We start from the raw sequence: 26,851 nt of genomic DNA, 5'->3' as shown, positions 1-26,851 counted from the left end.
CAGTGAATGTGATTGTTGAGGGGAGGGTGGCAATGGGGGAAGGATGGGGAGGGGAAGCCCATATGGAAGGGGAGGGGGGGGTTAGGGGGATGTTGGCCTGGAAACCAGGAAGGGGAATAACAGTAAGTCATTTCAACACTTACAACCTATAGGAGCTAATTTCTGGTCCTTCAATAATAAACCAAGGACAAGTTTCTGACACAAAGACAAAAAAATTTAACGAGATCCTTTTTCTTAACTCTTACTCCCCCTTCCCTGAGAGAAGCCTTAAGGTCTTTGATAAGGACCGCTTCCTTAGACATTTTTTGCCCATTCTCAATTAGACAGAAAACTCTTACCTGCTACGTCTTTCTCTCATGAGCAGTGAGAGCGCGAGGCTATGAACACCAGTTCGGCGCAGCTACTTTCACTTTATCTGCGTCGGTTTCTGGACAAATACCCGGGGTCCTCAACTTCTTTTTCTGTCCGGTGAGGGTCCGTACCTCGAGCCCCACATCGGACGCCACTTGCCCCCGCCAGCGGGGACCCAGTTATTCGTTGGGGTCGAGGGGGACCCATACCTGCGGGAGAACAGGTGAGAAAGAGGAGCAAGACCAAGCAGTGTCTTTGTCAAGGTCTGTTTATTGAGAGGAATGTACAGCACTTAAAGCTCTGAAGCAGGAATTGAAGCTTAGGGCAGGGGGAGTACTGGGAAGTGCCCAAGGACATAAGGTGAATCATTAAACTGCAAGATATCCTCCTTAGACAAAGAGGCAACAGTCTTCCAGGGACATGTTCTTTCTTTGAAAAGGTCAAGCCCTTCTCAGGAATCTGCTCAGGGCAGGGCACTAGCTTTGCTTAGTCCGGCAGTCCAGTCCCCAACATGTGAAAGGACTAGGTCTGTTCAGCCACAGAGTACATAATCTGGAGAGACCATGGGGCAGCTAGAGAGCCCTCTGCAGCTCACGACCCTGTGCACTGCTAGTGTGGTGAGGTGTTTCTGCTCGCTCTGCACATGACTCCTCCCCATCCTGCCCCTGCCGAGTGGCAAAATCTTACTGGTGTGGTCTTCCCTGAACTACAACTCCTTCCTGTTCTCATCCTGTAAGAGGCCAGCTCCAACCTCAGAGGAGCTGAGCTTTCCACTGCAGCTTTCTGTCCCTAGCCTTGTTTTTCCTTCCCTTTGGGCCACACCAAAGCAAAACCCAGCCAGGAGCTAAGGAACAGGAGAAACCATAGGGAAGGCTTTCTGTTCATCACAGGCAGATTTCCAAAGGGTCAGGAACTTTTTGGGTGATTTTATCCTGAGTCAGAACAAGGGACATAACTAGTTCCTGTAGCTCTGAAAAATGCCCCACGCTCCTGGAAGGCAGAGCTGACCCAAGGCAGTTGACTCTCTCTGGTGGTACAACCCCAGTTCATGATGTGGAACCATCCTGTTGCTTGATAGTTCTGTGGTTTCCTTTTCTCAGTTCCAACCCTCAAAGTCTTAGCTTTCATTTCTCTCCTGACTCACCAGCGGACCAGCTTAGCGACTAAATTCTCAGGGCATAGACTTTGGCCTGAGTTTGCTTCTTTCCACAAATTCTGTGTCACTTGGTTGGTGTCTGAAGGTGTGAGAACAATTTTAGACTGCAGAGTCTTGAAGAATTTAGAAGAAAACCCTGTCTCTGCCTAGGTAAGTTTTATTTGTACTAAGATGAGGCGGGCAGCAGAGGACTACTGGTATCCTGCTGAGTGTTCTGGGCCCAGGATTCAGAAGGAAGAGTAGCCTGAAGAAGACAGCTCTCAAGGGCTGGAGAGGGCCAGTTATCTCTCTACGTTCACTCTCTTCTTTTCTCATCTTTAATTTTGCGTTGCATGTGAATCTCCTGCCCCCTAAAAAGAAACTACTTTCCTCTGGTGGAAGTAGAACCAGAGTAGAGTTTGCAAACAAAAGTTTAGGATTTCCCTGAGAAATAGTGGATTTGCCTGTGATCCTCTACACTCATTCCCTATGCTTCTGTCTCTGTCGTTGGAAGTCCTGACTTTTCTGCAGCTGCCTATCCATTTACTTATTCTATGAAACAGCCGCGAGTCTGAATAAAATTCCTAATATAACTTAAAAGTTTTTACTCTTGCCTGCTCTTTTCATGGGGCAATGCCGGCTCTGTCTGACTCAAGATCAGCCCAGACTACTAATTCCAGCTACAAAGAAAGCTCAGCAGGAAGATCCACAGAGAGAGGGGGGGGGAGAAGAAGGAGGGAGGGAGGGAGAGAGAGAGAGAGAGAGATCATTGGAGGAGCACACTTTCTAGAAGTGTCAGATTTCTATTCCTTTGGGACATAATGTCCCTATATAGCCCAGGCTGAACTCATGGAATTGTCCTATGTCAACCTACACAGCTGCTGGGATTACAGGTAAACATGCCTGTCCCAGGACTTTTCTACTCTTCAAGATAAGAGTTCCTGATTGAGTTTAATGATATTAGTGACGGAAAGATGTCTGCTAATGGAAATATCTAGAGAAGCATGAAAAAAAGGGACTTGCAGCAAAGTATTCAGACTTCACACAAGCTAATGTAGACACCAGACAACACAGGTCAGGACTTCCTGTATCCAGGTTGGCTTTGAAGATTATCACCAGCCCATCCTCTTTCCCTTTGTACTCTCCAGCTCTTAGTTGTGGACACCTGTCTTTTGAACTTAGGAACTACCTCTCTTTACCACTGTATCTAATGAGATATTAAAATGCATATATTAGGGTTGTCAAATTTTAAGTTCAAATGCATCTAGGCAATACACATTAAGCTACTCTAGATAATACTATTTAGTACATGAAACCGAGAACAGTTTATTTTCCAGGACTATTTGAAAAAGGAGCATTTCTCATATGACTTCAGCACCTTGAAATTTCATCATCCTGAAAGAAACATTTTTTTTACTTTTTCCAGATTTACAATGAAGTGGAAAATAACCAACACTCAACTTAAATTATAATCAAGTGAATTCATTAATTAGTGCTAGTAGCTCAACATTCTTACAGCAAAATCAAAGGCTTGTCACACAGAAAAGACTAGAGGAAGTGTATTTAAAGGTGGACATCATAATCCACTCATTTGTGTGGGATGTGTAGCTGAGAAACTGCCTGCACTCCCTCACACGTGCGGAGCTGTCTCACTTCCTGTTGCACAGCAATAAGTGGGTTCACAAAACCAGAACAATGAGTTAATTATCTCATGGTAGTTTTATAATTCTTGGGAGGGGAGCAAAGAGTTAGAGTTGCCAGTAGCTTATAATTAGGAATTAAGAATAGTTGCCTAGCACAAAATGGAGTTTTCCTTAGCTGTCACATGCTCCAATCATTAAAGAAACAAGTTCTGTCTATAGACTATTGCTTCAATGAAACAAAACTAGTTATTTCCTTAATGTCTCTTGAGAAAAGATTTATCGTGTTGAAATTGAGGAACATTTGAGTAATTTTATGGAAACCTAGTATAGCGGAATATTCCTAAAATGTATGGTGATGCTAATGAGATATATTAACGATGGGAGGCATGGAATCTTGACTGGCAATCTCTTGTCACCAAACAAGGTTCCAGGTGTAGGACTGGTTTGCATTCAATTAAGTTGTTGGAATGCATGGAATTCCCCCCAAACAACCCAGACTTTTGCTAAGACAAAGGATTCCTCTCTGCAAAGTGTTAGAGGAGCCTTATGGCCAAGAACAATACCCACAGAATTAATTGAACGTGGAGATTCAAGTCGGTGACTACATGGAACCTTCACTTCTAAGTTCTAGTCTCTTTGTTGCCAGAAGGTACTCTGCTAGATACCAAAAGAAAAACATAAAAATCAACGCAGCCGCAAAACCTTTTCCTACAATATATCTGGACTGCAAAATACATTAGGGTAATGGTGACACAGAACTTGTCTGAGTAGCTAACCAATGTCTGATCTGACTTAAAGTCCACTTAAGAATCTATTCATATCTGACACTGCTTGAGTAATATAAAAACAGAGAGTAGATAACACAGAGGTGTAGTTGAACCAATTTAAACTTATCCCCATCTTGCTTATTAGTGAATGAGACTCAGAGTATGGTTATTTTATTTGGCTTTGACAATTACTGGGGTATTATTCCTTATCTACTTTTCTAACTCCTGGCCTGGCGACTTCCCCAGTGGTGTACCCCAAATATGTGCTATTTCTCCTGATCATATGCTCATGGTCCATCTTTTCTCATGGCAGCTTCCTCCTTTCTCCATGTCCTTTCTTCTCTCTCTTACATCTGTAGCTCCTAACCAGGTAATTCAAAACCTGCCTACCTGTAATCCCTCAAGTAACTGACTATAGCCACTTTTATTTAACCAATAGTTTTAAATGAAGGAATAAAGTTTGCACAACAAAAGCTGGCAAATGTGAGAATCCCCTGGTGGGCAACTAGACCTTCAGATACAGAATTTTGTATTACAATACATACCAACAGACCAAAGCTCAAAAATTCTCCTTTTTTGCCTAATTAAAAAGGTTCTTTTTCTTAAAATAATAAACAACTTAAATAGAAACAATTATGAAACAATTACGAAAATTTTTAGGTAAAATTTACATTAAAAAAGTCCATTCTTGTTCTTATTTGGCAACTCAGGAGAAAGTTCAGAGTTCTGTGTCTAATCAACTTCTATCCTAACTTGCATTATCACTCTAAAAACATCTTCTCAGACCTAGAACATCTTCTTAAATCCAAAACAACTTAAGTTTATTGGAAGACTGTAACTATCAGGTCTTGAGACTTGATAAGGAAAAAAATATCTGAATATGCAGAAAGTACAGGCAAGCACTTCCAAAGTTATAGAAATGACAAACAATTGGATGCCTGGACAGTTATCAAGTATTCTAAAACATTGAAGCATCATCTTCAGCATTCTGGCTTAGAATATCTGACATATGTTCTGTGAAGAATGAATTATGAAAGACTGACCTGTCTTGGCAGAGCTTGGTAATCAATGTCTCTGTACCCATTTGTCTTCTCCAAGCAGCATTCTGTCTGAGGATAAAGTTAGGGCATTTCCTTTGCTTGGTGGCTTTCTTGACACAAATGAAGCCATCTCCAAATGGAGGTCCTTCAATGGTCATCATCTTCTTCCAAGTGAAATGGGTTGCTTCCAGATCCTGGCATGTCTCAATGTCAAAAAAAAAAACCTTAAATTGCAAGGTTACATGGAGCAGCAAGTCCACTCAGTGACAAATGTTCTTCACATCTCTGTAGTCACCTCTGCCATCTCATGCTGACCAAATCCAGTGTCACAGTGGAGGCCAGAGCTGAAATGCTTTCAACAAGAAGCCTGGTATGAAAAAGAAAAAGTAAAAGTTTCATTGAAGTTGCACCCCTCTCATCCCAGAACCTGAGAGACTGAGGCAGAAGCTGGTCATGAGTTTAAGGTCACCTGAAGAGAGCAGCTGCGTGTTTCAGGACCCTTAAGCAGACCTGTGGAGAAGGCTGTGTGGGGAATAAACTGAGGTCTCTTACCAACAGCTCCAAACCCATTTCTCCCTTCTATGGATCCAGCACTTGAAGCTTTCTCAAGTGACATCCCCAGGGCAGTGACCCTGGCTTCTTTCTGCAGAGCTGTGACTCAATGTCTTACTGTAGGCTTCTGCCAGAGGTCAAAATACAGAGCCTTCAAAGAGTGTTTCTGTACCCCTATAAAATAGCAGCTAAAGATGGCATCTGTTTCCTGGTGTGTGGTCCTTTCTGAATCAATTTGGTTTCCATGGTGCCTGGGTGCATTTCCTGTCAGGAGGCTGACTATGGGTGATTTTTTTCCTTCTTGCCTCTGCTGCTGGGAAGATTCATCCCTTAATAAATGTGACTTCCTTTAACCAGTTTTACTCACTCTCCTTGATACTGTGATAAGATGCCTAACAAGAAGCAAATTAGGGCAGGAAAGGAGCAGTGTAGCTCACAGATTGACTATACAGTCCAACATGGAGGAATAGCACAGAATCGGAATAAGAGGTTGCTGGTCACATTGCATCCAAAGACAGGAGACAGAGAGATGCTGGTGTTCAGCTACCTTTCTCCTTTTTATTCAGTCCAGGACCCCAGCCTATAGATGGTGCCATCAACACTCATAATAGGCCTTCCCTCCTCAGTTAAATCTCATCGTGCTAACAATTAAAATTAACTATCACATCAATCATTTATCATGTTGGTTAGTGCCCTCTACTATCTTGCTGAGCTCAGAAACACAGACAATATCCTAGAATGTTCTATCTCCTCACATTTACCAAATAAATTTTCCCTTGGAAAATGGAAAACAGCCTTAAATTAATGAAAAAAAAATGTTTCAGTGCTATATTCTGAAAGTCTCTGTTGTTTTTGAAGACCAACTGTCTATTCATAGTGTATCTGCAAATATTGCTGGTCTCTAATTATTTATTATCTGTTTAACCCAAGATTTATATTTCTGTGATAATCCACACTAGGATCTGGCATGACTATGAGATTGATTTTCTGGTCATTAACTTGTGTTTCTCAACCATTCTTAACAGTTTGCATAACAGTTACTGAAAGGACTGGGAAAAACCTTGTATTTTCTTTTAATGAGCTGCATAAGTGTAATACCTATACAACAGCTGAAATATACATACATTGTACTGTAACAAAAACCTTACTTCCTGTTGGTAAAGAAGGTTGGTTATATATAGTACAAGTATAAGATGTCTGTACAATTTCCTTGGCTTGTTGCCAAATGATAGAAAATTCTTTTTGTAAACCTTTATTGTGAACATGCTGGTTTTGTTGTTTAGTTGTGTTTTACACATTTTGAAGCCTCTAGCACACTTCCTATCAATACCTGATTAATTTCCTCATCACTGGTAGACCTTTACAGTATCTGACATGTGTTAAATTTAATGGATGACTTCTATTCTGGATCTCTTGTGGTAGTTGAATAAACAGTGAAGTCAATTTGGAATGATCGTAAAAGAGCTCAACAGTTTCTATCACAAAATAATGCTTTCTGCATTCTGAGAGTCAATTACTATCTTAAGACACTTTTGACAATCTAGTAACACCATAAGAATAGTATATAACTCTGATATTTTTTTAGGAGACAAAAGTAAGAATTTTATTCCTTTCGTTTATATACTTATGTATCATATAATTTTAAATGAGGAACATATTAAATATATTATAATAGTACAGATCATTCTTTTTTAATAAGGTCTTGTGAACCTAAATGTCCTCAAGGCAGAAACTAGCCAAATTCTGACAGTCTCTTCACATGAATGAATATCATGTGTTCCTTTCACTCATTTTTATAAGGAAGAAAATTTTGTATGTTACCTATTTTCTATAACACTTGATGAAACTAACATAATCAATTTTTAAAAATTAAATACACAGTTATTTAGTATTTGAAATATTTATATTCAGAAACTTAGAATTCTTGATAACTCTGATATTTTAACTGAGTTATAAGTACCCTCAACTACCTGACTCATATCCTAAACCTCCCAATTTGCATCAGTATAAAATGTAAGAGCTCCAGAAATTAGTCTCCCTTTTACTATATAGGAGAGAATACGATTAGTGCTTTTTATAAACTGAAGTTGTTTGCTTTCTAGGTATGTGTTCATTTTTCCAAAAAAAATTTACAGCAAGATCTTTGCCAATGTTCATTTCTGCCCATAATGAGACAATCTCAGCATTAGTAAAAGATACCACAATCTCCAAGGAGCTATTCCTGCTAACTGATGAAGTCTCGTTTTTCCTTTACAATCAGTTCAGAAACCTTTTTATATAGGTCTTTAATTGTTACTCTCTTTCTGTACTATAAATATCCATTCTAAGATATAATCTGCTCTCTGCATAAGAATTCTGCTGAGAGATGAATAGAAGGCAAGACAACTAAAATCCAAGCCCTCTTGGATCAATGAGGCCCATGTGAGCATTTTGTAGTTTCTTTTTTATCAGAGCCAATTCCTTTCCAACTTTCTATCTTCTTGGACTATGTAATTCTTCATCACCTTGAGAGGTTTGAAATAAATTACTGAGCTCTTGCGTGATGTAACCAATTGTAGGCCAAATCCACTTTAATATCTCCAAGTAATTTTTGAAAACCATTAAGAGTTTTTAGTTGGACTCTCCTAATTTGTAACGTTTGTGGTTGAATGTCCTGCAGACTTACTTTATATCCTAATAATGAATAAAATCTTCTCTTAATACTTTCTTTGCTTCATCAAACATTTTTTCCTAAGGTACCTCAATTTGAATCAGCTAGCAAAATATCATCCACATAATGATAAAGTATGAATTGAGAAAATTATTTATGAATAATTTCCAATGGCTGTTATAGAAAATATTGGGGTAAATTAGGACTATTCAACATTCCTTCTGGCAGGATTTCCATTTTTTTGGTGGGTATTGTGTGGTTAAAATGTGGGCACTGTGAAGGCAAATCACTCTCTTTAGAACATTACTGATCTAAAGTGCACACACACGTACACACACACACACACACACACACACACACACACACACACACATAGACACACAAACACATACCCACAAAGATTTATTTTGTTGGAGTTATATATTTGTATGACTGCCTGTGACCACACATATTTGAAGGGAACGGCTGTGGTGGTCAGAGGTGCTGTATTCTCTCAAGAGTTACAGTTAGCTGTGAGCCGTTTCGTGTGAGTATCAGGAGCTGGATTTGGATCATCTACAACAGCCCTCTCTACCCCTATGTTGAATTAGTATGGGCATTTTACTAACTCACTTATTCACTTTGTTTTAATGTTATTTTACGTGAATCACTATCTTACCTGAATATGTGTTTGTTCACCACTTGAATACCCTATACCCACAGATACCAGTAAAGGTACCAGATAGGTAACCTGAAATTGAAGTTACAAACAGTTGTGAATCACCTATCAGGTACTAGGAAGGAAACCAAGGTCCTGTGGGAGAGCAACCAGTGCCCTAAACTGAGGATTCATCTCCCTTGATGAGTGCGTAGACATCTTCAAACACATGAGTACAGAAATTCTTGTATGAAATTGCACCACCTTTCATTTTTTTCAATACTTTTATACTTTTTGGGTACAGATACTTCATCTTGCAATAATTATTTTTCCTAATCCTTTCCTTTCTTGGTCTTAATAGTTTCATGAATGTGATTCCTCTTCATTTCTTTTCTTTTGCTAAAGTTATTTACTCATTTATTTTCAGTGCGCGCGCGCGTGCGTGTGTTTGTGTGTGTGTGTGTGTGTGTGTGTGTGTGCGTGCGTGCGTGCGTGCGTGCCTGCCTGCCTGCCTGCCTGCCTGCATGTTTCTGTACCATATGCATAATATCCCAGCAGAGGCCAGAACAGGGTGTCAGAGCCACTGAAACTGTAGTTATGGGGACTGTGATAGCTATGTGAGGACTGGGAATGGAGCCAAGGACCTCTGCAAGAGTAAGCAATACTCTTAACATTCAGGGATGCTCCAGTCCTTTCTTTGTGTTTTAAATGTAACAGTGTTTCACTATAGAGTCACAATATCCTTGAATTAGGCATCCTCCACCCTCACCACCCAGAGAAAGTGGATTTAGAGACATACGCCACCAGGCTCATCTTCTTAATTTCATTTTTAGTCCCTAATTATTTGTGACATTGCTGCACTGAACATTACATCTTACCTCTTTACTAAGCTCATGGCTGTTCTATCACTTGTAACATAGTTCTTAGGTGCATGCCTAATGGTTTGTTTGAGCTTTTCAATCTGCATTTCTTCCAGGTACTTACCTTGCTGTGATGACTAGAAGTGACAAAAAAAGATGAAAAGCTTTCCATTGCCTAAATTTGTTATGAGGTTGGCAATAGGATTCTCATGTATGGCTTTAAAATACAAAGATGTATGCCTATTTCTAGACAATTTTAGATATTTTATTCCTTAAAAACACTGTATTTTCAGATACTTCTCATGCAATGAATGACAAGAGTTTCTTTGTGGGGGATTGGGGATGACACAAGATACCAATGTCTAGATATAGGTGCCCTGGAACTCACTCTATGCTCCTGACTGGCCTTGAAATCACAGAGACCCACCTACCTTACAAGCATGCACAAACACCATTACCTGGTCAATATGTGGTATGGCTAGTTCATTGGGTTTTTTTATGCTAAACTAATATGACATATTATTGGGGGGAAGTCTGTATACTTTGAAGTATAACTTTTAATGTAGTTTTGAAGTCAGAATCATGCTGGCACACATACCTAGAGTCTCTTGTCAATGTTTTCAGCAAATTTCTAGACCAAGATAATAATCTCATCACTGACAGACACAATGTTTACATGACCCCAAGAAGAAGAGGGCATAATTCCTCACATACTTTGTTTTGGTTTTGAGTTTTGCCCTAGTGGTCACCTCTTTTTTTTTCTTGGTAACCTCTAAGAGTTAGAGCAGCCTTAGACACACACACACACACACACACACACACACACACACACACACAAACACACACAAGATTTCAGAGGGATGATTTTCAATGTCTTGAAAACAAAAGACCCTTCTGAGTGACCATCTCTATACATCTAGTACAGGTATTAACTTAACATGTGAACAAACACTCATGTAGTCTTTTATTAGATGCCAATCAGAGAAATCATTGCATATGTGCCCTAGAAGATGGGAACATCTACACTGCAGGTAAGCACTTGCTCTTTCTGGTAAGAAACTTGTAAGGAGAGGATCAGAGTGAGTCACACCAACAAGTGCTCAGAGAAGTACAGTGGCCAGAGACATGAAAGGTTTGGTGCTTTTGACACTGAAGATGTTGCCTGGGAAATTAAAGAGAAGGATAGAAGGGACTCTACACAAGGCTGTGGAAAAAAACATTCTCTCTGTTCCACTAAAAGGGGAATAACAATCCTGTGTCAAATTTGTCATTTGAAATATCATTTAAGAGCAGAGCACTTGAGAGTATGATAAAATGCTATTTGTTATGTCACTTAATATCTTTATATATTTCTTCATTTGCCCTTTTATCTTGACATTTTGGTCCTTCTTTGATCTCTCCAAAGGGTGCACTCTGCTCCTCCACTTCTTACCTGTCCCTTTTTACAATCCCTAACATGCAGGGATCTAGACAGAAGTGTGAGGAGTCAAAACAGACAGACACAGGATCACAGCAACTATGGCCTCATCTGTCCTGGAGATGATAAAGGAGGAGGTGACCTGTCCTCTCTGTCTAGAGCTCCTGAAGGAACCCGTGAGTGCTGATTGCAACCATAGCTTCTGCAGAGCCTGCATCACTCCGAACTATGAGTCCAACAGAAACACAGAAGGGCAGGGCAGCTGCCCTGTGTGCCGAGTTCGTTACCTGTTTAGGAACCTGAGGCCTAATCAACATGTGGCCAAGATAGTTGAGAGTCTCAAGGGGTTCAAGTCCATTCCAGAGAAGGAGCAAAAGGTGAATGTTTGTGCACAACATGGAGAGAAACTCCAGCTCTTCTGTACGAAGGAGATGAGAGCCATCTGTTGGGTTTGTGAGAGATCTCAGGACCACCGTGGTCACCAGACAGCTCTCATTGAAGAGCTGGACCATGAGTACAAGGTAAGGAAGCAGAATACAGGAAATAAAACATAAAACAGTAACAAATAGAAAACATCCACTTTTTCTGACAGGGTACTAATCGGAGCATCATGGACTTGAAACCTGACATGTCATGCCATTCTTTTAAACATGTTGAGTCTGAAAAGGTACAGTAACTTATTCCACTGAATCAATGAATATGCCTGGACTACAATGAGTAAGATAGAAAAAATTGGAACTGCTTCTTTAAGTTGAGTTGATATCCAAGAAAGCCAAATCAACAGAAAAACGTCTGCTGATATATTCTGTGTTCATCTCCTTTCAATGTTAACATCAGATTCATTCAAAGGGCATAACATGCTGTTTAGTGACTTGCAACAATGAGGTTAATAAACACATGGCACGCAGCAGTGAAGAGAATGTGTATTTGGCAACTGAACCATCAGAGGGGAAAGATTTCCATAATGGAAAGCACAGCAGCAAGTTCTGTATTAGACGGTTTCTGTGCTGTTGCTGTTTGTTTTTGAGCTGAAGCATAAACTCACAGAGTCTGTGGCTACATGCACAGAGCCTGAAAGGGGCTGTACCTGATGGGATCCTAGAACTGGAAGAAAAACTAGACAAATACTCTCAGCCCAAACCCACAAGTAATCTGTAACTGAAGGCTTTTATATTCAATATGTCAAATCTTTAATATATGAAGCTCTAGTTTTTATGAGATTCCCATGAGTTGGGAACCTGTGTGTCTCTGTGTCTATATGTACTTCTTGTGTTTTTTATTTAGCACTTTTTATAGTTTCTTCATTTTGTCATATTCTACACTTGATCTTAGCCAAAAGGCCGAGAAGCGATCATTTTGTCATATTCTAATGTCTTTAGTCTTTTTTTTCCTCTTTCATATGTACTTTCTTTTACTTTGTTATTGTTCTTTACATGCCTCTTTGTTTCCTAACATGAGAGAGAAGGGATGTGAATCTGGATGGGAGGAGAGGTTTTGTGCAAACCATAATCAGAATATATTGTATGGGGCTAAAGAGATGGTTCAGCAGTTAAGAGAACTGGGCTGCTCTTCCAGAGGTCTGAAATTCAATTTCTAGCAACCACATGGTGACTCACAACCATCTGTAATGGGATCAGATGCCCTCTTCTGGCCTGCAGGCAAACAAGAAAGTAGAGCACTCATATATATAAAACAAACGTTTTTTAATGATACTTTAAAATCTATTGACTGAAAAATCTATTTTAGTGGAAAAATATCTTAATTACAAAAATATGCAATTAAGAAACAGAAAAGAAAAGAAAATTTTCATGTGGCCAGAGTTATGGTGCAAGTTTTAGTCCCAGAGATCAGGCTGCTAATGTTGAAGGGTCTCTGAATTTCAGGAGTATGCTGTCTACACCAAAATTCCAGGCCAGCCAGGGCTACATAGCATGACCAAGTTGCTGTTTGTTTTTAAAGTGCAGGTGTCAAATGAAACAATATAGGGGGATATGATATAAGTTTATGCTTATAGGAAAAATGAAGAAATTAACAAAACACTCCAAGTTCTATGATGCTGAATTCAAAGTAACAGGATTTTACTTGGTGGGATGATTGAATAGAAGAGATTCCTGTGTTTCATTTATGGAGTTTGTGTATATGTAATACCAGAATCAATTGAGCCATAGAGTTAAATTGTACATACTTTATGCACATAAATATTGACACACTTTTTTAAAATTTTATTTATTTATTTATTTATTTATTTATTTATTTATTTATTTTTACACTCCAGATTTTATTCCCTTCCCGGTCCAGCCCCTGAGGGTTCCACATCCCATACCTCCTCCCTATACCCTCCCACCCCTGCCGCAACTGCACCACCCCCCATCTCCACAAGGATGTCCCCACCCCACCCACCCCACCAGAACTCTAAACTTCCTGAGGCCTCCAGTGTCTTGAGGATTAGTTGCATCTTCTCTGACTGAACCCAGACCCAGGAATCCTCTGCTATATACATGTTGGAGATCTCATCTCAGCTGGTATATGCTGCCTGGTCTAAAAGATCTCAGGAACCTAGGTTAATTGAGTCTGCTGGTCCTCCTACAAGGTTGCCCTCCTCCTTAGCTTCCTCCAACTTTTTCCTAATTCAACCAGAGGGGTCAGCAGCTTCTGTGCATTGGTTGGGTGCACAGATTTGCATCTGACTGTTTCAGCTGCTTATTGGGTCTTTTGGAGAACAGTCATGGTAGGTCCCGTTTTGTGAATTCCCCATAGCTTCAATAATGGTGTCAGGTCTTGTGTCCTCCCCTTGAGTTGTAACCCACTTTGGGCCTGTCACTGGACCTTCTTTTCCTCAGGCTCTTCTCCATTTCTATCCCTGCACTTCTTTCAGACAGAAAGAATTATGAGTCAGAGCTTTGGCTGTGGGATAGCAGCCCAATCTCTCACTTGTTGCCCTGTCTTTCTGCTGGAGGTAGATTGAATAAGTTCCCTTTCCTCACTGTAGGACCTTTCACCTAGAGCCTCCCTCACCCCTTTGAGTCCTGAGAGTCTCTTACTTCCCAGGTCTCTGGAACATTCTAGAGGGTCTTCCCAACCTCCTTTCTGCTAAGGTCGCCTATTTCCACTCTGCTGGCCCTCAAGGCTTCAGTCCTTTTCCCCTACCCAATATCAGATCATGTTCCCCTCTTCCCCCACCTCCCTTCTTACCTCCCTCCCTCCCCCATTGTGGTTGCTTTCTTCTTCCTCCCAAGTGGAACTGAGGCATCCTCACTTGGGCCCTTCAGCTTGTTGACCATCCTGAGTTCTGTGGACTGCATCTTAGGTATACTTTTTTTTTTGCTAATATCCACTTATTAATGAGAACATACCATGCATGTCCTTTGGAGTCTGAGTTACCTCACTCAGGATGATATTTTCTAGACACACGTTTTTCAAAAGAGAACAGTCCTAGGCTTCCAGTCTTTCCTGAAGAGTTTCTTGACCTTTGCTTAGGGACAGCAGTCCTACTAATCACACAACTTGACTCTGCTACAATTCCTTTCTCACAGAGGAAGCTGCAGGATGCTCTGCAAAAGCTGATGGAAAAAGAGAAAACATGTGATGAATGGCAAGAGAACGTTCAACAGCAGAGAACTTACTGGGAGGCAAGTGGGGACCCTTCTTAAGGGAGTCAGCCTGATGCCCAGGAGGGACCTGGTTAAGAAGCTACTGGGATCTTTATCTCTCGGAATTTGATGAGGCCAAGAGTCCTTGATTACTCCTCCTTATTGGTTCCCCTGGAACTGGAGATGCAAAGTCAGTGTATCACAACTGAGCTGGGCTCTGTGAGGAGCTGGCACCATGGAGGGTACTTAGTCAGAATAGCTGCTGGGTGCTGGGTCTCACTCCTGTTGTGCCTTCCAAAAATCAGAAGATGTTTGGGAAGAGACCAGTGTTCTATTCTTAAGGTTTAGTTTCCTCAGGGGTTCAGAGGTAGAAAGAGAAATATGCAGGCAGGCACAAGAATCTTGGTCAACTGAGTAAAAATGAGCCAAATTCCACTTAGGCTCAGGTGGTCTTGGTAAAGGTGACCTTACGTTTTTGTTTTGAAGTATTGTGAAAAGACATTGAAAGGAGACAAAGGCTTCCCTAAGATTCCCTTCCTTTTCCTAAGCCCAAGTCCCTGTGAAAGCCCACCTAGAGCCATATTTCTCTATCACCAAATCACATTTAATCAAACTGAATTCCTCTCCCTTTTCTTACCCCTGAAGACTCAAATACAGAGTGATGTAGAATATATTCAGAAGGAGTTTAAATTACTAAGAGAGCTTCTGGACTCCAAGGAGAATGAAAAGCTGCAGGAGTTGAAGAAAGAGAAGGAAGATGTTGTGAAAAGGTTGGAAAGGTCTGAAAATGAGCTGGTGCAGAGGAGGCAGCGGGTGAGAGACCTCATCTCATATATGCAGCATCAGTTGAAGTTCTCAACCATGGACATGCAGCAGGTAAGACTGCAGGAGGTCCTAGGATCTAGGTGTTAAAGGACATGGAAGCCATCGCCCTCCCTCTCTGCTGCTGTGATCTTCCTGGCGGTGACAATGAGCTCTTTCTGAACTCTTTCCTGAATCAGATTCAAAGGCAGAAAGAACCGTGGCATTCATGAAAGCCAAGGGGAAACTATTTTATTGGTTTATCAATAACGTATCAGTACTAAAGCTGAACCTTGGAAAGAAGATCTCTTGCATCATGGGTATTGTTACCCTGCTCTATTGCTGAGCATATGTGAAGCACATTTTCAACTGTCAAGTTAGTCACTTCACCAGAATTTGAAATTGGTAGAGTTTGTTTCTCCCTCTAATGATTTGAGACTTTTACCCCCACTACCTCTGATTCTAGTGGAATGGGACTCTGTTGGTGGGAGTACCATCCAAGAACTCTGAGAATTTCCCCTGACGCTGTCTTCCAATTACTGACAGGAAAGGTGTCTCCTTTATCTATGGAGGTATAAAGTTTGTAGTTTATTTGATCTCTATCCCAATTTTTTTTCTTTTTTTTTTCTATCCCAATTTTTAAATAATTTCTTTCAAAGTCATAGTCTGGTGGTGAATATCTCTTTATGAATTTGTTACTTTCATCTGAATTATCAACTTGTAGACCTTGCAGTTCTAGAAATTCTTCATAATATTTTAATTGTTTTTTTCTCCATTGTATTAATTGTAATTTAAAACATTCATAATAGTTAGAATTAGGCATCTATATCTAAAATGAGCTAGTGAACACAATAACCATAGCCCACACGCTTCATAATTCTGAATTTTTATCTCTTGACTAATGAATCTGATCATTTTTCTCTGCCTCCAGGTCCTGACAACCTCATTCTAATATTTACTGTTATGAGATGAAATATGTTTACATGACATATTTCTATGATATCATTTAGTTGTATTTTTTCCTGTTTCCAGATGCTCGCATATAACTAATTCTCTGAGTTCAGAAAAGCTGCCAAATGACAATGCTTCTGGGTTTTACATGCCTAATATTTTAATACATATTCTGACCATATCATTTTTACCCATTCATCTATTGATTAGTTCTCCAACTGACCTACTATTTTATTTATTACACTAATGGTTCAGTAGACATGGACTACTGAATTCTTCATGAGGATAAACTTGTGCATCAGAATTCATTTCTATTAGAATAATTGGATCTGTAAAGGAAATTCATTTTACTGTGAAATCTAATTTTGTTTATTTATGTTATATAAAATAAATCCATATGTGGTAGCCTGTGATCTCAGAACTTCAGAGATTCTAATATACAGAAATAAAAATACATATATATGATCTGCCCACAATAATGAAAAGAAAATATAGGCTTTCTATCCTAGATCGAGGTCTGGTGGCACACCCCTTTTACTCCAGCAGCTGGGATGCAAAAGCAAATGAATCTTAGGTATTCACGGCAAGCCTGTTCTATATAGTGAGTAAAGGCCATCACGGTTAAAGAAACTAACAACTCTCAAGGTAATTGCAAGAGACTGCAGACTGTCCAGCCCTAAACAGAGCATATATACTGTACCACTAATTCAGAGGACCAGGGATCATTGCAGAAGAAGGGACAGAAGGAATGTAAGAGTCAGTGTGGTAGATGACTACAAGGAAAACACTGTCTTCTGTGCACAGCTTAGCAGCAGTACATATACACTAAGATTGGTTTTGAGAACAAACCCAAGACCTGTGTAAGCCTAAACTACCACAAATTCAAGTACAGAAAGTAGGCTTGTTTAGGAAACCCACCGCGCTGAAGGAGCTACTGGTAATTCTCAACTGCAGGGAGTCAGAGGGTTATAGTTCTGTAAGAATGTAACTTTACATGTATCTACCAATATCCAGTGAAACCCAAACATCCAAGAATTCTTGCATAGTGGTAATTTAAAACACAGGAAAAATGGCAAATTTTAGTACCTATTTAACATGTCACAAAGGACCTGGTCAGTCAGGTCTTGATATCTGTCCTCAATAAGCCAATATAAAGAAGCCTAATTAATATTGGAAAGCAAAGGAAGGAGATTTACTAAAGGGTGCCACATTTTCTTTCTGAATCTGAAAACAACTGTAGAATCTTTATTACTTTCCTTTAAACAGTTGCCAGGACTGGAATCAACGATAAACAGAAGGTACAAAGTGGCTTGTTTTTGTTATCAGGTTTGGGGGATTGTTTTCTTGTGGGAACTTTTTGTCCTTTTTTTTCCTTTTTCTTTCCTTCCTTTTTTTAACAAATACAAATAAAACATGAAAAACTCTACCTCAAAAAAAAAAAAACAAAAAACAAAATCTAACAGTTCAACAAAAGTCTTTAGCTGTATTCTAGACATTGACAGGTTACATCACAATTTAAAAATTCAATGGGAAAACAGAAAAACAGAGGTTTAGAATTGTTTAGTAATCACATGTCCAAGGAACAAAGTTCTGGAAACACCTTTTATTCAGCTAGCCACACCTGCAGGGACCCAGTGGCAGTTGCCAAAAGGCAATTTTTCCACACCAGAAAGGAGTCATGATTTTTGTCTGCTTCCAAAATGTTTTTCAAATCCTGTGTCTCCCAACAATGAAACATCCATTGTGAGTGAAACGGAGTCACGTTTCTCTGGGGAATGGCCGTGAAACTCCAGTCTGTGTCTGCAGTGTGAGCAGGAAGATCAGGCTTTCCTCTTCTTCTTTACAAATGTATTCCTCCTAAAGTAAACTGGGAATGAAGGACTAAAAGGTCAAGAGAGGAAAGGGGATTGGGAGCCACACCGTGAACACAAACGAAATTAAAATTATACAAACTCAAGCAGTTTATAATAGACTACTCTGAGACACCAAAGGCTGATTGAAAGAATCCATCATTCTGCAGGACCTGGGGCTGTGTGCTGTGGGGAGATCTGAGCCAAGCAATTGGAGAGCTGAGCCAAGCAATTCACTACCTTGGAGTTGTAATCCCCCTGCCCACGGCAAACACTGGTTTCTGCACCATGCCTCCACCCGGACAGCCTCTCATCCCACCACTTGGCTCACCACCGGAGCCTCCAGGCCCCCAAAGGCAGTTATCCCTGCGGTTGCCTTCCCTGGCAGCTCGAGTCTTCTTATCCACATTCAAGCTGACTGTGCCTCGGAACATGACGGGCTTATTATTAAGGACCTTCAGAACAGGTTTAGAATCATCAAACACAACAAAACCGAAATTGAGCAACTTCCCACCACTGTGGATGCACAGCTCCACCACATTCCCATAATTTTGGGGAAAAAAATCCTTCAGTTCCGACTTGTCAATAGCTGGTGACTGTCAGGGTGCCTCACCATCCTTTGAGGTTCCACATCTCCTGGCTCACCCCCCTCACAGATTGGTCGGGGTCCTCTCTGAGGAGGGATATTGATCAACTACTCTCGAACACTCTGACTTCTCTTAGGCCTTTGTGGTGGGATCTGAGAGTCAGGCTTAGATTCTGATCCGGGTTGTGATGTGGAACTGGAATAGTCCCACTGGGAGGAAGGCTCTTACTCGTCACAGATGCCCCAGAAAATTCCTTACGCCCTCCTGTGCTGGAGCCATGTCTTCCAGAGCCCGGGAAGTACTTGCTCTTCTGCACACCCTGAGGAGCAGCTTCTTCCAATGCAGGCTCAGGCATGTCCTCTTGAATGTCTGGCACAGTTCCGGTTCCAGCTCTGGTTCCAGTTCCACAGCGGGCTCCTCTGAATGTTCCTCCAAGTCATTGCTGACAGTCTGATCATAGAAAGCTCCAGAATCACCAGGCACCACCTCTGGTGTCTGCTGTCTTTCTTCAGGTTCCTCTACTTCTTCCTCAGATTCCTCTTGAGGGTCTGTGACAAAGCCACCGAAGACCTCATCTCGGTATCTGAAGATGTCGTTGTGAACAGAGAGTTTGCTGGCAAAAGAGCCCTCAGGATCAAGGGCAAAGGTCTGCATGAACCTCTGCAGAGCGGAGTGGTTGGACTGTAGCCCCATCACTTAGACCACCGCCCCGTCCACGTGACGGATCTTGGTGTGGCAGTTGGTAAAGATTTGTGATATCACTTCCCTGTGGATTTCCGTCTGCCTGTAGACTTCATCTTCTGGCTTCCAATTGGAATCCAAGCCCCTGTGGACATAGGAAGAGTTCTTTTCACAAAATCTGTGCAGCATATCCTGGGCCTGGTCCAGCAGGGTGTACTACTGTAGAAAAACTCCTACCAGAACAGCAGGGGACTAGGCTTCTCCATAACCTTTGCTTTGGTGGATTCAACCTACACAACTGAGCCGGAGGATAGGGCTGCTGAATGGGAGGAGGTGGTGGTGTCCCTCCTGTGATGCCCTGGCACTACATTTTGAAAAGAGAGGAAGAGATTTAAACAAAAAAACACCTTCTGTGCATCCAATAATATGCACATATGTGTAGTCCAAGACAAGGTGTGGTCGTATCCATCATTCTCCTATCATGAGCTGGGTCACAGTGTCACACTTTAAGGTGGTCAGACAAGTCATTACAACTGTTTGAAATCTTTTGAGAAGACCAGCTCTTCCTCTGGATAGAGCTGTTTTCCCTTCTTTGAATATGAGATCCTGGAATAATTCCCATTTCTTAGGAGTCTTTGTTTCAACAGTTTAATAGGCAAAGTGAGAGACACATATATCTCTCTAGATCAACTTCTTTCCTGCCAAGCCATTTGCAGAGAGAGAACAAAAGGGGGAGGGGTGAGAAGGGTGGGATTTGGAGAGATCTGCTCAGCTAGTTTCAAGTATTAAATGTCTTAAACTTCTAGTCCTTTTGTCTTCCTCATTAATGAAATCATGTTTAAATGACAAAAATAATTTGGAATTTAGCTTCCCATATATGTGAGTTGCATGTAAGGAACTGGATAGCTAATATGTAGCATGAAAAGTGGCCTGTGTTTATGTTGAATATGTACACCAAAACTTGTATAAGCTATCTAACTATTGTTTCTTCATCTTTAGTCTTCAATGCCTTGTAGTATAAAACAGAAAGTGTGTACCAATTTACATATATGACAAATCTAGAGCTATACACTGTATTTATATCATGTCTTGGGGAACTATGGGTGACTGATTTGATTCTCTTTTGATTTTAGTCTCTGTGACTAAGAGTGTGACCACAATTTGCAAGAATATGAAGAACATGCTGTGAATTAGCTGTGATTTCTCCTTCTCCCTAGGATGTGAATTCTCTTCTAAGAAGTTATGTCAAGGCAATAGAAAGGAATAGCCCCATTGTGCGGTAAGAATTCTTTGACAGAATGATAGCAAGTCAGTGGTGGTCAAAGGTCAAAAGGTTTGAGATATGGAGGTCAATTTTTATTTCTAGGAGTCAGACCTTGAAACTGAAACAGCCGCAAACTATCCCAAAAAGAAGAAGAAGAATGTTCCAAGCTCAGGATATGAAAGGCATGCTGCAAGCATATCTAGGTAAGGGCAGCTAAATTCTGTGATTCATTGTACTATTCTAGGTGTGGCTAAGCTGCATGTGGAAGAGAGTAAGGATTCTGAATGTGGGGAGAGGGACTCAGGACAGCAGATAGTGTGTCCCTATAATATTATTGTAGATAATGGGAAATTATCCTTCATCTCCTCCTATTTTCCAAACCTTCCTCCTCATCTGGAGAAGAGATGGGCTTTAATGGTTGTTTCATTTGCTTGTACTTACTTACTACTGGGAACTTTCATCATTTCAGGGCTCATGGATCTCCGGCGATACTGGGGTAAGGAGAAACCACAGCGCCATAAGCCCCTCTCCTCTCAATGTCTTCCAGAATGTATTTCTCTGTTAAGTCTCATGTTTCATGTAGCTACGCCCACTATGCAGAGCAATCTGCCTCTCCTTGAGAGGAAATGCTTCTCCACATTTCTTCTCTCTTCCTCATTTGCCTTCTGCTCTTTGTGTTACAAATAAGCAGTAATTTATTTCATCTGACTAAAAACTCATGTGTCTCATTTTTCTGCAGTTCATATGAATCTACATGCAAACAACCATGCAGTCATTGCCGTTAACAAAGAAAAAAGACAAATACAACATACAAGTTACTATAAAAGGAATTTACAAATTTCTGAGATCTATAACTTGAGTGTCCTGGGATACCCAGCTATCCACTCAGGAAAACATTACTGGGAAGTAGATGTGTCTAGAAAAAATGCCTGGCTCCTGGGAGTAAATGATGGACTGTGTGCTCAACCTCAACTTCATTCTATAACTGAAATGAGCTTCAGTGCCAAATATAATTCTTGTGTTGAACAACATGGAAATTATCAGCCGAAATATGGCTACTGGGTTATAGGAATGAAGAATAGGTCAGCCTCTGATGAGTGTTTTGTTTCTCATAATTCCAGTGTCTCGACTCTCTCTCTGCCTTGTCCTCCCACTCGTGTTGGAGTTTTCCTGGACCGGGAAGCTTGCACTCTCTCATTTTATGATGTTTCTAACTTTGGAGGTCTTATCTATAGGTTCCATAACCCTTTCTTCCCTGATACACTCTATCCATATTTTAATCCTATGGAATGTTCAGAGCCAATGACAGTATGTAGGCCACCTTCTTCAAACTCTGTAGGAAGATAGATAAAAGAATGACCCATATTCCTCAGAAAATTGGACATTGAACTGCCTGAGGATCCAGCTATACCTCTCTTGGGCATATACCCAAAAGATGCCCCCAACATATACAAAAGGCACGTGCTCCACTGTGTTCATCGCAGCCTTATTTATAATAGCCAGAAGCTGGAAAGAACCCAGATGCCCTTCAACAGAGGAATGGATTCAGAAAATATGGTACATCTACACAATGGAATATTACTCAGCTATCAAAAACGAGTTTATGAAATTCGTAGGCAAATGGTTGGAACTGGAAAATATCATCCTGAGTGAGCTAACCCAAACACAGAAAGACATACATAGTATGCACTCACTGATAAGTGGCTATTAGCCCAAATGCTTGAATTACCCTAGATGCCTAGAACAAATGAAACTCGAGACGGATGATCAAAATGTGAATGCTTCACTCCTTCTCTAAAAGGGGAACAAGAATACCCTTGGCAGGGAAGAGAGAGGCAAAGATTAAAACAGAGACTGAAGGAACTCCCATTCAGAGCCTGCCCCACATGTGGCCCATACATATACAGCCACCCAATTAGACAAGATGGATGAAGCAAAGAAGTGCAGACCGACAGGAGCCGGATGTAGATCTCTCCTGAGAGACACAGCCAGAATACAGCAAATACAGAGGCGAATGCCAGCAGCAAACCACTAAACTGAGAATAGGACCCCCGTTGAAGGAATCAGAGAAAGAACTGGAAGAGCTTGAAGGGGCTCGAGACCCCATATGTACAACAATGCCAAGCAACCAGAGCTTCCAGGGACTAAGCCACTACCTAAAGACTATGCATGGACTGATCCTGGACTCTGACCTCATAGGTAGCAATGAATATCCTAGTAAGAGCACCAGCGGAAGGGGAAGCCCTGGGTCCTGCTAAGACTGAACCCCCAGTGAACTAGACTGTTGGGGGAGGGCGGCAATGGGGGGATGGTTGGGAGGGGAACACCTATAAGGAAGGGGAGGGGGGAGGGGGATGTTTACCCGGAAACCAAAGAATTATTATTACATATTAAATAAATTTAAAAAAAATTAAAAAAAAAGAATGACCCATAGCAAACATAGCCTTGAGACCTGTAAAATAGATCACAGAAAATAAGGCAGAGGGTCTTTTGCCTCAAGAGCATTTTGTTCCTTAGATTGTTCTTGGTCATGATTTTGTACCGGCAACAAACATTTGCATTCAACTTACAATATGTGTTTTCTCTTGTTGGATGTTAGAACATAGCTACAGAATCCATCCTTGTGAAAGGATATGCTGAGTGCTGACCTCATGTACACTGGTTCTAGATATGGCCTGTTCCTTGCTTTCCTGATTTGCCAGATACAATCTATAGTATAGTGCAGACCATTATGTTTAAGTTCATCTGTCCTGAGAAAGTTGTGCAAAAGGGTCCTCTGTTAATATTTGCTATATGCTTACTGGCATTTATTTTTTATTTACATGTTTTTATGATTACATTTCTCTGAACTCAAACAAACCTCCTTAAATTGTTGCTTTCCATTGTACATTCATGTCTAAAAGCACAGTGAAATTGAAGTAAAGGTGTCTTGTGGCATTAGAGTGTAGTCCCCCACCAACACCCTCATTTATTAAGGTCTTCAAATCCTAGATCTTGCAGAGAGATCTGACAAGGTGGACAAAGGTCTACACACCTTCCTTTTAAGGTACTAGAGGTGGAAGCCATGGCCTCGTGCATTCTGAGTTCTACTATAGAGCTTCTTACCTCAGCTCTGCCAAATCTCGACAAGCCCAGTCTTTCTGTCACTAACAAACATGAAAGAAAGTTCTTCCCCAGATTGTCTAGCACTTTAGAAAATTACAAATAGGAGTTTCTCACTAAGGAATGCGCCTTTAGCAGAAGGTCAGTTTAACCACAATGTTTGTGTTTCATCAAAGACTTACGAAGGATACCTCTCAAATGATACCCACTAAGACCATATGTTTAGACTTTCCGAGTTCTAATCCTGCCTCTCCACATAGCAGTGTAACCCTGAAAAACATCCTGTAAAGCCTATGTTTGCTTGGGTTTATTTTTTTCTTTTGTCTCATTTTTCCTTTTGTTTTACAATTTTGGTATAGCATACCTATATTGTACATCATTGTAGGAAAATGAATTTGGGATCTCTAGAAGGCGACAAGGGTAAGAGCCCTTTCCTCTAAGAGTGATGAAGTGAGTTCATTTAATCAGACCTAGAGGTTGGCAGCCAACTCCCATAGAGTATCCTCAGCCTCCACACACATGCTGTAGGACGCAGGCTGAAACACCTACACAGATACAAAATGAATTGTATGGATTTTAGTGAGAGAAGAAGTCCGATTTGCATAATGCAGCCACTGCTCACTCAGCAGCTGGTGATTGTGCCCATTACTGGGGGACCTGCTGTACTGAAGTTGCACACAACAGTGGGCAACTGGGTAAACTAAGATTTGGCTCTCCTTGTGTGTTGCTGTTAGATCCTGGGAACTGTTATCAGGGCTACTCTACCATGTTATATTTATTAATATTTTGGTGTTTTACACTTATTTTCCAAGAGAGTATTTTTGTTTGCTTAGCTACATTTGTTAACAAGCAAGTTAAATTCAATTGTTTTCCATTGTTTTAAGTAATTATTTTTTGTATTTACATTCTAAATATTGCTTCTGCTCTTGGTTCCCCATCCTAGAGTGCTTTACCCCATGCCCCTTCTTTGCTTCTGAGGAGGTACTCCCACACACACACACACCTACCCCCATTGCATCACCCCCCACATGTGGTATATCCCTTCCCTGGAGCATCAAATCTCTACAGGAGTAGGTACATTATCTTCTACTGAGGCCAGACAAGGCAGTTCTCTGTTACATATGTGCCAGGGCCATCGACGAGCCCATGTATGCTCTTTGGTTGATGCTTTAGTCTCTGGGAACTCGTTCTGGGTTAGTTGATACTGTTAGTCTTCCTATAGGGTTGCCATCCCCTTCTTCTTTGTCAATCCTTCCCCTAACTCTTCCATAGGGGTCCCTGACCTCAGTCCAATGGTTGGCTATAAGTATCTGCATCTGTCTCAATCAGCTACTGGAAGAACCTCTTGGAGAACAGTTATGCTAGGCTCCTGTCTGCAAGCACAACATAGCATAGTAATAATTTCAGGGTTTGGTGCCCACCCATCAGATGAATCCCAAGTTAGGCTGGTCACTGGATGGCCTTTCCTTTTTTCTATGTTTCGTTGTTGTCCCTGCATTTCTTTTAGACAGGAACAATTTGGGGTCAAAAATTTTGAAGACGCCCATGCCTCCACTGGGGACCCAGTCTATCTACTGGAGGTGGTCTCTTCAGATTTTATCTCCCCACTGTTGGGCATTTTCAAAATTTCCTTCCTTAGCTGTAAGGTCGTACTCATTGAGTCCTAGGAGTCCTTCACATCCCAGGTTTCTGGAGCTTTTGAGAGGTTCCCCGCACGCCCCGCGCAGCCTGGACCCCCAGCAGCTGCCTATTTCTATTTGTTCTCCTGGCCTTCTGGGCTTCTCTGCTGTCTCCCTCATAACCAAACGTGTACCCCTTTCCTCTCCCCCTCCCTTCTCCCACTCAGATCCCTCCCTCCCACTGTCTCCTATGATTATTTTGTTCCCTTTTCAAAGTGAGATTGAAGTATCCTTACTTTACAGTCAGTGCTAATGACAATAATACCAATAACCTTATCCTTGGTGGTGTTGCGAAATACAAACAATACAGTGCCTTGGAACTTATATTGTTTCTGCCATGTAAGCTTATTTGATGTGGTATCTGTTAAATTTTGTCTCCCTTTGGATGTGAACATAATAAAGTATCATTGGATTAGCAAACAGATCTGCCATGGTGGTTGTGATACAATCCCAGCACTCAGGAGGCAGAAAAAAGAAGATTTCTGTGCATTTTCTGTGCCAGGCTCAGTTACAGAACCTTTTTTTTTTTTTGGTTTGCTTTGTTTTGCTTTATTTTGCTTTTAAAGAAGAATGTGCTAAACTTTGAATGAATTTTGTGGCTCAAGAGAATATAGTAAGAGACTACTGAGGAAAGGGAATTTATTTGAAGACTCATATTGACATAAACAGACAGGGACAAGATGCAATATGTGTTGTGGTTCACAGCACCAGGGAGGGCAAGAATGTAGGGATCCTAGCAGAGCATCACAGTCCCTGTGGCACAAGAACAAGACTCTTCTTCTACCTTTTAATATGGGACAGGGGGTTCAGTTCACAGCAAGAGCCTGCAGCCAGGCTCTCTGATGTCTAGAAAAGACTCAGAGCAGCCAGGTGACAAAGGACAATATACCCTCTCATGGAAACTCATTTAGGTTAGTGTGGCTCCTGAAAGGCAGCTGCTGAGGGTTCAGTTCCCTTAGAGCAGCTGTCTCTGTGAGAGAAGCAGGAGGGAGCACTTAGAGGACATCAAGTACAATCCAGATTGTAATATCACATGCTGATAGAGTATGCAATAACCCATTCAAACTGTCACCATTCATTGTTTTAAGAATGAGAATACCTTCTAAGAAGTAACAAAATACAGAGACAAAGTGTGGAGCAGAGGATGAAGGAAAGGCCATCCAGAGACTACCGCACATGGGGATCCATCCCACATATAGTCACCAAACCCAGTCACTATTGGGGATGCCAAGAGGTGCATGCTGACAGAAGCCTGATATAGCCATCTCCTGAGAGGTTCAGCCAAAGCCGGACA

General features: G+C 41.1%; 1 protein-coding gene and 1 pseudogene across 2 annotated transcripts; one reads left to right on the top strand and one right to left on the bottom strand.

The window, feature by feature from the left end:
* Positions 1 to 165: 165 nt before the first annotated feature.
* Trim30c (tripartite motif-containing 30C) lies at positions 166 to 25,981 on the top strand. Of its 2 annotated transcripts, XM_006229915.5 has the most exons (8): positions 166 to 1,657; positions 11,098 to 11,573; positions 14,586 to 14,681; positions 15,288 to 15,518; positions 20,730 to 20,791; positions 20,879 to 20,979; positions 21,246 to 21,272; positions 21,516 to 25,981. In XM_006229915.5, exons 2-8 carry the CDS (start codon positions 11,154 to 11,156, stop codon positions 22,121 to 22,123), a joined length of 1,545 nt encoding a protein of 514 aa, XP_006229977.1. In that variant the 5' UTR covers positions 166 to 1,657; positions 11,098 to 11,153; the 3' UTR covers positions 22,124 to 25,981. The 2 variants fall into 2 exon arrangements, 1 of the variants encoding a protein (XP_006229977.1); XR_005499358.2 differs by lacking the exons at positions 21,246 to 21,272; positions 21,516 to 25,981 and having other exon boundaries at positions 20,646 to 20,791; positions 20,879 to 20,963.
* G3bp1-ps1 (G3BP stress granule assembly factor 1, pseudogene 1) lies at positions 18,391 to 19,778 on the bottom strand (annotated as a pseudogene).
* Positions 25,982 to 26,851: the final 870 nt, after the last annotated feature.

Source organism: Rattus norvegicus, chromosome 1 (assembly GCF_036323735.1).
Source record: "Rattus norvegicus strain BN/NHsdMcwi chromosome 1, GRCr8, whole genome shotgun sequence".
NCBI classification, from domain to species: domain Eukaryota; kingdom Metazoa; phylum Chordata; class Mammalia; order Rodentia; family Muridae; genus Rattus; species Rattus norvegicus.
Note: the sequence above shows the minus strand (reverse complement) of the source record. Positions and strands in the feature narration are given on the sequence as shown.